Here is a 13186-nt window from a genome sequence, read left to right as displayed (position 1 = left end):
TCTCTTCATTCTCTCCAACACCCTGTTTCTTGAATTAGTCTATATTTCTATGGATTTCACCTCTTTGGTTTTGTTGGTGGTGTTTTTACTTCCCCTGGTAGTAAGATCATTATTATTTATGTTTGTGCTGGGTACATTCTCTTCCCCTTCCTTCATTTACACTTTGTACATCAGAAGCCAGGTGTGGTGGCGCACGCCGTTAATCCCAACACTTGGGAGACAGAGGCAAGCAGATCGCCATGAGTTCAAAGCCAGCCTGGTCTACAGAGTTGAGTCCAGGACAGCCAAGGCTACACAGAGAAACTCTGTCTTGAAAAACAGGAAAAAAAAAAGAATAAATTTTGAAAGTAGCCTTTTGTGTCCTAATAGTTGTAAAGAATTGTTGGAAGCTTATCCATATGGAGCAATCCTTTATTTGTCTGTAATAAATGAAGGAACTATGGATGGATACAGTTTAGGAGATTTCAACAATCTTAGGAAAAAAATACCTATTTTTAGTGACCCTTAATTAAAATACAGTGCCCCTCCCATTATGTATTAGGCAACAGATTATAGTTGTATTAATAATTATTACTTTGTTGTGAATAAAATCATATAATGTTTTATATATTATTGTTACTAATGTCTCTAAATATACTTTATTGCTTAATACATTACTTTTCCAAATTGCATATATTGCTGAGTTTGGTAGTGTACACTTCTATTCTCAGCACTTGTTGGTAGAAGTAGGAGGATCAGGATTTGAAGGCAGCTTAGACTATATGGGGTTCTGCCTCAAAAGGGGGAAAAAACCCAAATCACATATATTTCTTTACTATATATTTGTTCTTCAATATTCTAATCATTTCTGTAAAGTGGGTTTCTCCTACAATCTTATTTACTTCATGTGTTTCAAAACATTAATAGAAATAAGATGTTATAAGCCTTTTTTTGTTTGTTTGTTTGGTTTTTTTCGAGACAGGGTTTCTCTGTGTAGCCTTGGCCATCCTGGACTCACTTTGTAGACCAGGCTGGCCTCGAACTCACAGCGATCCGCCTGCCTCTGCCTCCCGAGTGCTGGGATTAAAGGCGTGCGCCACCACGCCCGGCTTATAAGCCTTTTTACACTTAGAAAGGAATCTGTGGCCTAGGTAATCTAATACAGAATCAATGTTTTGGAAATGGAGTATTCTTGTGTCTTCAACTACAGTTTCTTTTGGTCAGGTGTAGGCAATAGCACTGAAGGCGGAAGAGGAAAGGCAGGTGCAAAGCTCTTCCAAGATTTCCAGATGTTAAGTAGAATCTGGACTCATCCTTGGTGTTTGCAGCTGGACTACATTAGCAAAGAAAATAAGGTAAATCAAGTACCTCAAATTATTTAACTGTTACTTTTTACATTCTCTATACCTGAAGGAACTTTCTATTTTATTAATTCAGTTTCTTTTATTTTTAGTTAATTTACATTCCTTTTTGTTGTCATTGAGATGGCTTTTTACTCTGTATCCCTGGGTGGCCTGAAACTTACTTTGAGTCCATGTTAGCCTTCAACTTGTAACAATTCTCTTTCTCTCTGCCCTCTGAGTATTGGTACTACAGGTGTATGCCACCATGCCTAGGTTATTTCTGTGTCTTGAATTCAGTATGCTTAAGGGGTGTTTGTTTTTTTTTAATTGAATTTATTTATTTATTCACTTTATACTTGTAACAATTCTCTTTCTCTCTGCCCTCTGAGTATTGGTACTACAGGTGTATGCCACCATGCCTAGGTTATTTCTGTGTCTTGAATTCAGTATGCTTAAGGGGTGTTTGTTTTTTTTTTAATTGAATTTATTTATTTATTCACTTTATTTGAACCTAAGAGGGCTACATCCTCAGTTCTAAATGTTCTTGTGTTGGGCCCTTTTAACCTTTTTAAAGGAGTAGCAGCATATGTCTCTCTCACTAATTGAATGCTTGCCTATTAAGCACAAGGCCCTTAGTTTTGATCCCCAATGACATATGTACATATACACTGAAGAGATGTAAAAATGTATAAATTGGGCGGGGAATGTGGCTCAATAGGTAGAATGTCTAGCATACTTGATGCACTGCTTTGATCTCCAAGACCACACAAACCAGGCAAGGCACATGCATCTATAGTCTGAGCACTTGGGAGGTAGAAGTATGGGCATGTGAATTTCAATCATACTTGACCACCATAGGGAGTTCATGGCCAGTCCATAATATAAGAAACCTTGTCTCCAGAAAAACAAATAAGTGCCTTGCTGGGTATGGTGGCACACATTTGTACTCTTAGCACTTAGAAGGCTGAGGCAGTAAGAGCCAGTATTGGGAGGCCAGCTTTGGCTGAGAATTTGTCTTAATTATTATTATTATTTTTTAGTTTGAAATAATTTTATGCTTATAGAAAGATTAGAAAAATGGCTCAAGAGCCAGGCACGGTGCCGCACAGCTGTAATCTCAGCACTTAGGGAGGCAGAGGCAGGCAGATCACTGTGAATTCAAGGCCAGCCTGGTCTACAGAGTGAGTCCAGGACAGCCAAGGCTACACAGAGAAACTCTGTCTTGAAAAACCACCCCCCCCCCCCAAAAAAAGAAAAGAAAAATGGTTTAAGGAGTTCTTTTATACTTCAATTCAGTTTCTCTTAATTTTAATATCATGTTTACCCATAGTAACTTACCAGAGTCAATAGATTAACTTTGCTACACTACAACAGACTTTGGATGCCTTCATTTTTACTTTTTCATCATCCCAGTCATGATCTCCTGTTTTATAGTCTTGTTAAATAGCTATTGTTTCTTCCAATCTTTAATAGTTCCTTGGTCCTTATTTATATTCTGTCTGTCAAGTGAAATGAAACCTTTGAATTTCCAATATATATTGAAATTGGCTACTAAAATGTGTTTTTTGTTTTTTTTTTGTCTAGGGTTATTTTGATGAAGATAGTATGGATGAATTTATAGCTTCAGATTCTGATGAAACCTCCATGAGCTTAAGCTCAGATGAGTATGCAAAGTAAATTGAGTACTTTTGTTACCTATGCTGGTACATTCAAAAGCCTGTACTTATTGGTTGTCTTCCGATAATTGGCCTTCTAACCTTAATATGCTTTCCTAACGTGGAATTTTCTTTCTTCCTTCCTTTTTTTTTTTTTTTTTTTTTAGAAAGAAGAAAACAAAGGGCAAAAAAGGGAAAAAGGACAGCAACTCCAGTGGAAGTGGTAGTGACAATGATGTTGAAGTGATCAAGGTCTGGAATTCAAGATCTCGAGGAGGTGGAGAAGGCAATGCGGATGAAACAGGGAACAACCCTTCAGTTTCTCTGAAGCTGGATGAGAGTGAGTGTGCTTCCCGTCGCCCTTATTGTGGAGCACTGCCTTAGAGCACAGCAGCTCCTCAGTGCTCGGTTTTATCCTTTGTTATCCTAGCAAGCTGATGGAAAGGAATCCCTTTGCTTGGGTACTTAGAGGCTAGAAGGAAAGAGGACCACAGAGTTATAGCAAATATTCCTTTAATGTTTAATTGTAGGCAGGTCATTTTGCTGTCTTGTACTTTGGAGGAAAGAAAAAGAAAAGCTAGTTGTTTATTTAAATGTTATATCTGTACTCAGTTCGTGTATAGCTAACCGTTCTTAAGTGATGTTGAACTATATAGTCGGTAAATTCAGTGTTATAACTGAATAGTAAAACTGGAATTTAGGCCAGATTGTGTCTAATCTCAAGGCCTCCATGGGCTTTCCACCTAGCTACATAGGAAAACTGGAAGCATTTCAGGTAATGAATTGTATACATTAGAACAGATTTTAATCATTGAGTCTTTTTGCTTTCTAAGTCTTCATAATCTATAATTACCTGTTTTGGTTTCCTCCTCCCTGTAACATGGACAATTCACTGCCATTTTTCTCTCCTTTGCATGAAAGTAAAAGTCTTACAGTTTTTCCTAAGAGTTAGTGCTTAGCCTTTCTATGTTCTTAGTACTTGCTGACTGTGTTAGGACCTTTAAAGCTGGGACCAAAAATCACACTTGTAAATGGCTCTAAATGTTTAGCATTGGGGAGGTATAGAGCAAAACAGCATCTGTGAGGAGGAAAGCAATTTGGGTGGCAGCCGAATGCTCTTGTGATCAGCTAAGCTTGAGTAAGCTCAGGTCTGCAGCTGACTAACTTAGTGATCCTCTATACACGCTTCTCTTTTCAGTACCTCTGTGGAGTAGACAGGTGGCATCCTAACCACAAACCCTGGATTCTCCAAATCAGGGGAGTCATGACATTTAAACCAAAAAATTTCCCTCTTTCTTCTTCTCTTTGGCTACTCCATCCATTAAAACAGCTTTATCAGCATTCATCTTCCAGATAGAATTAAAGAGTATGTTCATCAAAACAGCAAAGCTGTGATTATAGAGTTAAAGCAATAGAAAGCTTCTGTTATCTCCTCTGCTCTCTTCTTCCACGCTTTCTACTTAAGAGTTCTGCAGTCTCTCGCTATGTATTTGTGGTCCTGAGAATAATTATGTTACATTTCTTTTTTTCTGTTATGGCTGAAAAGAGAATGAACTGTTCAGTGCTGCAAATAAGTTACATGATAGAGGACTAGGGAGGAGTTGAAGGGGAGGCAGTGGGGGTAGAGGTGATGCATGTATGAAATTCTCAAGAAATAAAATATTAATTAATTTTAAAAGTTCACTGAACATTCCTTTTATCACCAGGAAGTGCAAGTGGGATATATAGCTTGATTGTTTTCTAGAAATGTCTAGCTGTTTCCATTTTTTTCTGGTGTGCTTCTGAAGTCTCCTACTTTTTATATGCCATAATGTGAAGGGCTTGGAAAGCACTAGACCAAATTGTGGAAGGCAGTATGTTGTGTGCTTGAAATCAGGCAGAAAAAGTCATGAGTTCCAAAAGACAGGCTTTGACTGCTTGTCTAGGACTTCGTTTTTTTAGTGTTTGTGTCAAGTAAAGGAGAAGTTATTTATATATAGGTGTATTGTATTTTTGTAGCTTATATACACGCATATTTTATCATTCTTTAGAATAGATGGTAAAAATATGATTTTGTTCTTTAGATTTATTTTATTTTATTTTTTGGTTTTTTGAGACAGGGTTTCTCTGTGTAGCCTTAGCTGTCCTGGACTCCCTTTGTAAACCAGGCTGGCCTCGAACTCACAGCGATCTTCCCGAGTGCTGGGATTAAAGGTGTGCACCACCACACTTGGCATGTTCTTTACATTTAAATGCTCTCCATATATCATATTGGGGCTAGAGAAATGGCTCAGTGGTTACAAGCACTGGTTGCTTTTCCAGAAGACCAGAGTTAGATTCCCAGCATCTACATAATGTCTTACAACTGTCTGTAATCTCAGTTTCAGAGAATCGAAAGCCTTCCTCAGGCACTACATACACATGACACAACACACACACACATAACATAAAATAAATGAAAAATTTTATTATAATTTATTCAGATTACATCCCGATTGTTATCCCCTCACTTGTATATTCCCGTTCCCTCCCTCCCTCTTCTGCCCTACTCCCCTCCCCTAGACCTCTGACAGAAGGGGACCTCTTCCCCTACCATATGACCACAGCCTATCAGGTCTCATCCAGATAGCCTGCTTCCCCTTCCTCTGTGTGCCCACCTGGCCTCCCCACTAAAGGGAAGTGATCAAATTGAGGGCACCCAAATTCATGTCAGAAGCATTTTTAAAAAAAGAATATACTATATGAGCTTACTTAGCTGTCACTTGGTAACTAAAATGAAATCACTTTCTTAGAATGGAACGCTAAGGATCCAGAATGTTGCTGCATATGGACTATGGGTGGATGTTAAGTTTAATTCTCTTGTAGTAGTTTTCTAAGTAGCATCATGTTTAAGTATGTTATTAAGTTTACAGCATCATTTTGTATTTTATTATAAAGAAAGTTTATGGTAAAGAATAGCTATAGAGCTAAATGTTTTTCTAAAATTTATTCATCTGTGAATGGCTATATGCTATGTTTCTTTAGGTTGGTTGAGTGGGTGGGTTTTTGGACACAGTCTTTCTTACTTAGTAGCTCAGGCCTGAAATTCACTTTGTATGCCAGGCTTTCCACAAATTTTTGGTAATCCTGCCTCAACTTCCTGACACATTTTTCAATGTATCCCATTTCATATATGAATATAAACTTTGTGACAGAATTCTTGTGTTTGATGTGGGGCCATATAATATTAGCCCAAATGCACCATCTGTTTTCATTCAACAAATATATTTATTGAGTTCTTAGCATGTACTAGGTTCTAAACAAACAAAAACACATTGATGGAGCTTACTGTTTGTCTTTGTCCAACTGATGGTGTAGTCTATAAAGGAGAAAGTTCTATTGGGTCTCACAATACTAGAGGCTGAGAAGCCCATAGTTGGGCATCTGTATGTGGTGAGTGCCTTGTGCTGTTCACCTTGTAGAAAATCAGAGGACAAATCATAAGTGCAATTCTCATAATCATTCTCACAGGAAAGTCCCCTCATTTAAGGCCACTGCCTTTAAACTCACGGCCTCTCTGCCCCAGTCTCCTGAGTTCTACTGGTGTGCACCATTATTCTAGTTTATTTATCACTGTTAATAACCTAACCATCTCTTGGGAATCAAAATGTAACATGAATTTCAGTGAGGACAAACCTTGTCCCAACCCACAGCACCATGCTGCTGCTGCTTTTGCTGCCCCTGTGCACACATACGCGCTCATTTTCTGTCTCTCTCCCCTTTTCCTTCTTCCCTGTGTTATTTATACGTGTTTTGCCAACATGATACGCTTTTCCCCCTTTAAAATGTACAGTGAATGTTACTCCACATGCAGTAGTAGGCCATTTACTTAATTATAGAAGGTATCAAGAAGTTTCGAGTGAGTGTATTGCTTTCTAATTGTATCATAGTTTGTGTCTTCTAAGATTCTTGTGGGGTCCAGAATGTATATAAAGTAGTAGTTGGATTCATTCAGTTACTGTTTACGTGCCATGCATCTCTACACTGCAGAGTCGTGACAGAAGTTACAGTTAAATGATATGGATGATAAAATAAGAAAATTAGCATAAATGTTCTTGCAAGCTTTATTTTCACACATTGCTAAGGATTTGTTTGTTTTTTGAGACAAGGTCTCTGTGTAGTCTATGCTGGTCTGGAACTTTATATGTTGGACACTGAACTTGTGATATGCCTTCCTTGGCCTCCCTGCTGCTGGGATTATAGACATGGCCCACCAGCCTGGCTAGAATATATAGTAATTGGAGTAGCACAGAGGTTTCTGGATTATTATTTTTTAAAGAGAGGGTCTCATGTAGTCCAGGTTGTTGATAATAGCTGAAAAATTCCTCCTGAATTTGTCATCATCCTGTTTCTACCTCTAGGGTGCTAGGATTGAAGATGCATGCCACAATACTTTGTTTTTACAGTGCTGGGGATGGAATCCAGGGGTTCGCCTATGCTAGGGAAGCATCCTACCAGCTGAGCTACAGTCCCAGCCCCATATTTTGTTCTTTTAGATTTTACTTTAAAGTACTGTTATTATACTTAGGAGGATCAAAATTAGAATGGAAGTAATAAAGTCATAGCTCATTGGTAGATGATTTAACATCCAGGATTCCGTGGGTTTGATTCCCAGCCACACATACATAAAAGACTGGAATCTATTATGTTTGCATAGAAATTATCACTTGTTTTGAGCTTAGACATTTCCTATGTAGCTTCACATTTTTACTTCCAGTACTTTTCAGTTCTCATATTTTCATGTTAATTTATTGCTTTATGGTTTGTTTTGTTTTGTTTTGTTTTTTTGAGACAGGGTTTCTCTGTGTAGCCTTAGCTATCCTAGACTTGCTTTGTAGACCAGTTTGGCCTCGAACTCACAGTGATCCACCTGCCTCTACTTCCAGAGTGCTGGGATTAAAGGCATGTGCCACCATTGCTTAGCCATATTAAATTATTTTACTGTACTATTCTCTAGAAGCAATGGCGCTTTGCCAGGTGACTAATTATAAAAAGGTACTTAATTATATAAAGGTGTTTAAATAAGTTATATGCCAGGGTCCTCAAGACCACATACATGCTCAGCAATTGACTAGAAAGACTCAGAGGCTCTAGAGTATAGTCCTATTCAAGGTTATGTGTTATTATAACCAAGTTATAGCACAGAGTCAAAAAAGAGAAAAGGCCCATGGAATGAAGTCCAAAGGAAACTTCCAAAAGTCACTTTCCATGGAGTCGTCTAGAGTGCACTTCTCTAGCATCCTATTACCACATGTGCAATGTGTTGTCTACCAAAGAAGCTCACTAGAGTTTTATTAGGAGCTGGTTACTATGCGCCTAGTTCGTTCCAAGTTTTATATATTCCCACAAAGAGGATTTCCCCCTAAATTACCTGTGTGTGATGAGTTGTGGTTACCAGGCAATGTTTTCATGTCAACGAAGAGGACTATTTACCATTCATGTTCCCAGACTAGCCAAGAGCCAGTAATTTCAGGGAAACTTTTCTGAAATGAAAGGACTAGTAGGGTGTGAATAGAATGTCCTGTGCAATATTACAGAGCCAAAAGTGTATGCCTATAATCTCAGCACTCCAGATGATAAGGTCAGAGGATTGTAAATTTAAGTCTAGCCTTGACTGTGTAGTGCATTTGAGGTCAGCCTAGGCTACAGAGTATGACCTTGTCTCAGAAAATAAGCAAAAGTCTTTTAGAGAAAGATGAAGTTTTATAAATATGTGGCATGCCTAAAGAATAGCTCATTGTGGTTTCAATGCAAATACACAATGACTGCTGTAAAAGTAATGGAACCACCAGGGATCAGACACAAAGAGAGCCTTGTTACATCTAAAAAGCAAGTTCAAGAATGAGAAAAGAAGCTCTAGCAATATTTGAGTCTTGAGACTAACGAGCTTTGTTATTGCTGTTGCTTTTTTTCTTCATACTCAGGGACAGAATACAAGGCTTTGAGCCTTCTGTATTTTGTCGAGTTCTTAGATTATTTTCTCAAAGCAGAATCCTTTTAAAGGGTATACATTTTGTAAGTAAATAGTATGTCTCTTCTCCCTCCTCCCTGCCCCTACCCTTTGACCCCCACTCCTGCCCGACTAAAAAAAACCCTGCCAGTTAATCAGAGAATATTATAGGAAGCTTGTATGTCTCAATGTTGGCCTTCGGTTTGTAGAAATTTATTATTAGCTTTACAGCATTAGCTTGGAATCCAGGTATGATGGCACACGACTGTAATCCCAAATGGATACAGAGGATCAGAAGTTCAGAGCCAGCCTTGGAGACAGTGAATTCAAGAAAAGTTTGGGGTACATGAAACCCTGTCCAAAAGCAAAACAAAATAAAACAAAGAAGTAATTGTGTATTAATGATTGTTTGGGGTAGCTTACAGAAACAGGTATAGAATCAGCCAGCAGATGTGCGCCTTCATCTCAGTCATGTTTACAGCTTTCAGCTACACTGAAGATGAGTTTAGACAGGCCTCTTTCACAGTGAGCAGTGGTAGATACAGAGACTTGTGGCTGCCTAAAATGCAGAAAATGATAGAAGAGGGACCTGTATCTCTGTTAAGAGTTGGAAGCTAACGGTGAAGGGCAACGAAACACCATTCACTATTTGATACTACTGCCGTAGCCATTAACTTATACGAACTGCAGTTACCTGCATTGAGCGCACAGCAGACCAGCTCTATCAACAGCAGGGCAAGGCAATAGGGTCCTACTCTTTATCTCTGAACTATTGGCAGTCATTAGATTTGGGGGCAGGGGGTGACTGTCTTAGTTATGTACCCTCCACTGTTCCAACTACCTTCAGTTGATAACTCCAAACCCACAATTACACAGGTGGCCCTGGTTAATCTTGGTGGATCGCAGAAGAAAATGAACACAGAAATGACTAAGAGAGATTGTTTTTTGTTTGGTTTTTGTTGTTGTTTGTTTGTTTTTGTTTTTCAAGACAGGGTTTCTCAGTGTAGCCTTGGCTGTCCTGGACTAACTTTGTAGCCCAGCCTGGCCTCCAACTCAAATTGATCCACCTACCTCTGCTTCCCAAGTGCTGGGATTAAAGGCGTGCGCCACCACGCCTGGCTGAATAAGAGAGAATTTAAGGGAGGTTAAATGGTGGAGAGACCTGGTAGGAAGTTGGAGGTGAGGATATGTGGGAAGTATACACATATGAAATTGATAAAAGCAAAATAGAAATAATTTTCAGTGGTTGGCAAGATGCTTCAATGCATGTCTGGCACGCAAGCTTGCAGACATGAGTTAGTTCCTAGGGACCTACATAAAGGTGGAAGAAGAGAATGGGCCTCACATGGTTGGCCTCTGACTTCCGCGTGCGTGCCTTCCACATCACACACAATAAGAATAAATACAATTTTGAGTTAATAAAAGAAAAATAATTATGGAATAATAGAAATAACCTTAGAAAAATGTAGTGACAGAAAAAAGCTAGTAAGCAGCATGAGGAAAGTTAGCTCACAAAGCAAGCAATGTGGTCAGATGCTCAAGAGAACAAGATTATATCAATATTGATTATGAAGTCGGTATGTTGAACTGTTGTAAAAGTTATACTGTGTCTCTTATAAAATTTAAAGCTTAGATAAAAATGTATGGTTTTTGAGAAAATATAGCAGCAAGCATTGGGTGTTCATTGTGATGCTTTCGTAGAGAAACATTTTTTATCTTACAAACAGAAAGCTAATAACTGATGACAAGATCATGTAGTGGCATACTACATGGCAATATATCTGAATGAGAGTTAAAGACAAACAAATAATCACATTTTGAATGGAAAACCACTCTGAGCAAAGTTTTCAGAGTGATATAAGCAATATAATACTATTTATGCATGGCTTAGAATGCCAAGATGATGCACAGGTTAGGGGTATACTTGCAGTAAAATAGAAATGGCAAATATAGAAAGCAGGGGGTTAGTTAGGTCTTAAAAAAAAGAAGGCGAGAATGGACCAGAGTTTAGACTTCACTTGAATCCAGTATAGTTACAATTTTGCTGAATGTGAGCTCTGGAAGCACAGCTGTTCATTATACTTTATGCTTTTTATAACATTAAAATTGTAAATACTTTTCCATGTAAGACAATTGTGAGAAATTATAGAGGCCTATGAGGCATAATTTTTTAAACATTGAGTCAAATTGTATTTATGTCATCTAATAGATTATTTCCTGTATATTTTATTTAATAGTCAAATATTTTGTTAAAATAGTGACAAAATAGTGCAGTATGATTGGGTGATTTTTTTTTTTTTTCCATGTCAGCCTTTGGGTTTAGTAGCCAGTGAAAAGATTTTTTTTTTTCCCCTTGATCTCTCTGTTTTTGTTGCCTCGTGTCTCTTATAGTGTATTTGCAGGGTTTTAGTTTTTTGTTTTGTTTTGTTTTGTTTTTTGTAATCTGGGGAATTTTTGTTTTTTATGGTCTTTTTCTGAACTCCTCAGCCCTGCTTGTAGAGTCTGTCTTACTGCATTCTGTCAGAATCCATCTTTTGCTTGCTATCACCTTTCATTTCTCCGAACCTTCATCTCTCTCCATTCTATGCCTTTCCCTCGGTAGAGAGCTCTTGCTCCTGTGATGGTCTTTCTCTCTTTGTGTTCATCTGCCTGTCCTTTCCCTATCCTGAATAGCCATTCGTTTCTTAGCTGTCTTACTCTGGCTTGTTCTGCTTCTTTTGGTGTCAACCAGTTTTCTCCTGATTATTATAATTACTTATGTTCTATTTATTTTATTTAGGTAAAACTGCTTCCACTTCTAACCCAAGTAGCCCAGCTCCAGATTGGTACAAAGATTTTGTTACAGATGCTGATGCTGAGGTTTTAGAGCATTCTGGAAAAATGGTACTTCTTTTTGAAATTCTTCGAATGGCAGAAGAAATTGGGGATAAAGTGTAAGCTTTTTTATATAGCTATTATATAAATTAACTTTTTGTAATCATACCATTGTTTATAAAGTTTACTTAAACAAACCTGATATGTTTTTCCCATATGAAGTTATAATTTCTTTAATTCTTATAAGGCCATGCTAGTACAAACAGTTACTTTCCTTATAAGCAGCTGTTCCTGAGTAAATAATCAAGTTTTTTCTTCAGTGCTTCAGGGTTTCACTGTAGAGTTCAGGGTGGTCTTAAAATGAGCAGTCTTTCTGCCTTTATCTCCCAGCTATTGGGATTAATTAGTAAAAACCACATTTTGAGCAGAAACAATAGAAATTAATAGATTAAATGAGGCAATAATCAATCAAAGAGTACTACTAGATCTGCAACTTAAATGACTAGTGGATTATGTTATTAATTACTAAAACGAGAAGGCAAAAGAGTAAAGAAATGCTTTAGAAGAAACGAGTTTTCGTTGGACTGTTAAATTTCAGTAGCATCTTAGTTATTCACGAAAGATGAAAAATGGGAAGTAGATATTTGAGTTTAGAGCTTGTGCAAGGGGAAAATGATTCTTACTGCAGATATCTGTGTTGTTGCTTGTTTTTCTGTTATCAACTTGAATGGTTTAAAGTTAATTTGAGAGCTTGGGAGATGTCTGTAGCTTGTAGAGCACTTAGCGTGTCTATGACTACTAGGCTTGATCATCAGCACTTTCAATTTGTTATTTAGCTATCATCTGTATTAGTTACTTTCTCATCATTGGAACAAAATACCTGATAGAAACAACTTAAAGGAGGAGAGGTTTACTTTGGCCCATGGTTCAGCAGGATATTAGTTCATCCCTCAAAGAGGGGTAAACGCGGCAGAGGGAGTGTGCAGTGGCCATTGTTCATAGGCCCCAGGAAGTAGATAAAGCCCATCCACCTCCAGTGATCCATCTCTGTGGGCATTGCTTTAAAAAGTTCCTAATTACATGTGTGCGTGTACATGGGCATGTACACATGTGTAGGTGTGTGTTGCCTGTGCCATGCACATGGGACAAGGCACAAGGAAACTTTTGGAGTTGGTTCTTTGTTTCCATCATGTGGGACCCTGGGATTGAATTCAAGCTTTCCGGTCTGATGACAAGCACTCGTACCTACTGAGCCATCTTGCCAGCCTTGTATTACTTATTTTGTATTTTCATGTGAAATGCTAATAAAGCAGGTGAAACTAAATTAGCTTATCAATTAGTATACAGCTTTTCTTTATGTTACTTGCAACTAGGAGCCATTAGTATATTGACATTTGGTTCCAATGACTGTTAACTTCTCTCCATGA

The 13186-nt window shown here is 38.0% G+C and overlaps 1 protein-coding gene across 5 annotated transcripts in view; it reads left to right on the top strand.

The window, feature by feature from the left end:
• Positions 1-13186, top strand: part of Atrx (ATRX chromatin remodeler) — a 142247-nt gene that overhangs the window by 100090 nt on the left and 28971 nt on the right. For all 5 annotated transcript variants that reach the window (XM_051141285.1, XM_051141282.1, XM_051141281.1 and 2 more), the window contains 4 exons: positions 1204-1334; positions 2907-2995; positions 3145-3317; positions 11725-11878. In XM_051141285.1, the coding sequence (XP_050997242.1) occupies positions 1204-1334; positions 2907-2995; positions 3145-3317; positions 11725-11878 (547 nt within the window). The remainder of the gene's footprint in view (positions 1-1203; positions 1335-2906; positions 2996-3144; positions 3318-11724; positions 11879-13186) is intronic.

Source organism: Acomys russatus, chromosome X (genome assembly GCF_903995435.1).
Source record: "Acomys russatus chromosome X, mAcoRus1.1, whole genome shotgun sequence".
Taxonomy (NCBI): Eukaryota; Metazoa; Chordata; class Mammalia; order Rodentia; family Muridae; genus Acomys; species Acomys russatus.
This window is presented reverse-complemented; position numbering and strand designations above follow the sequence as displayed.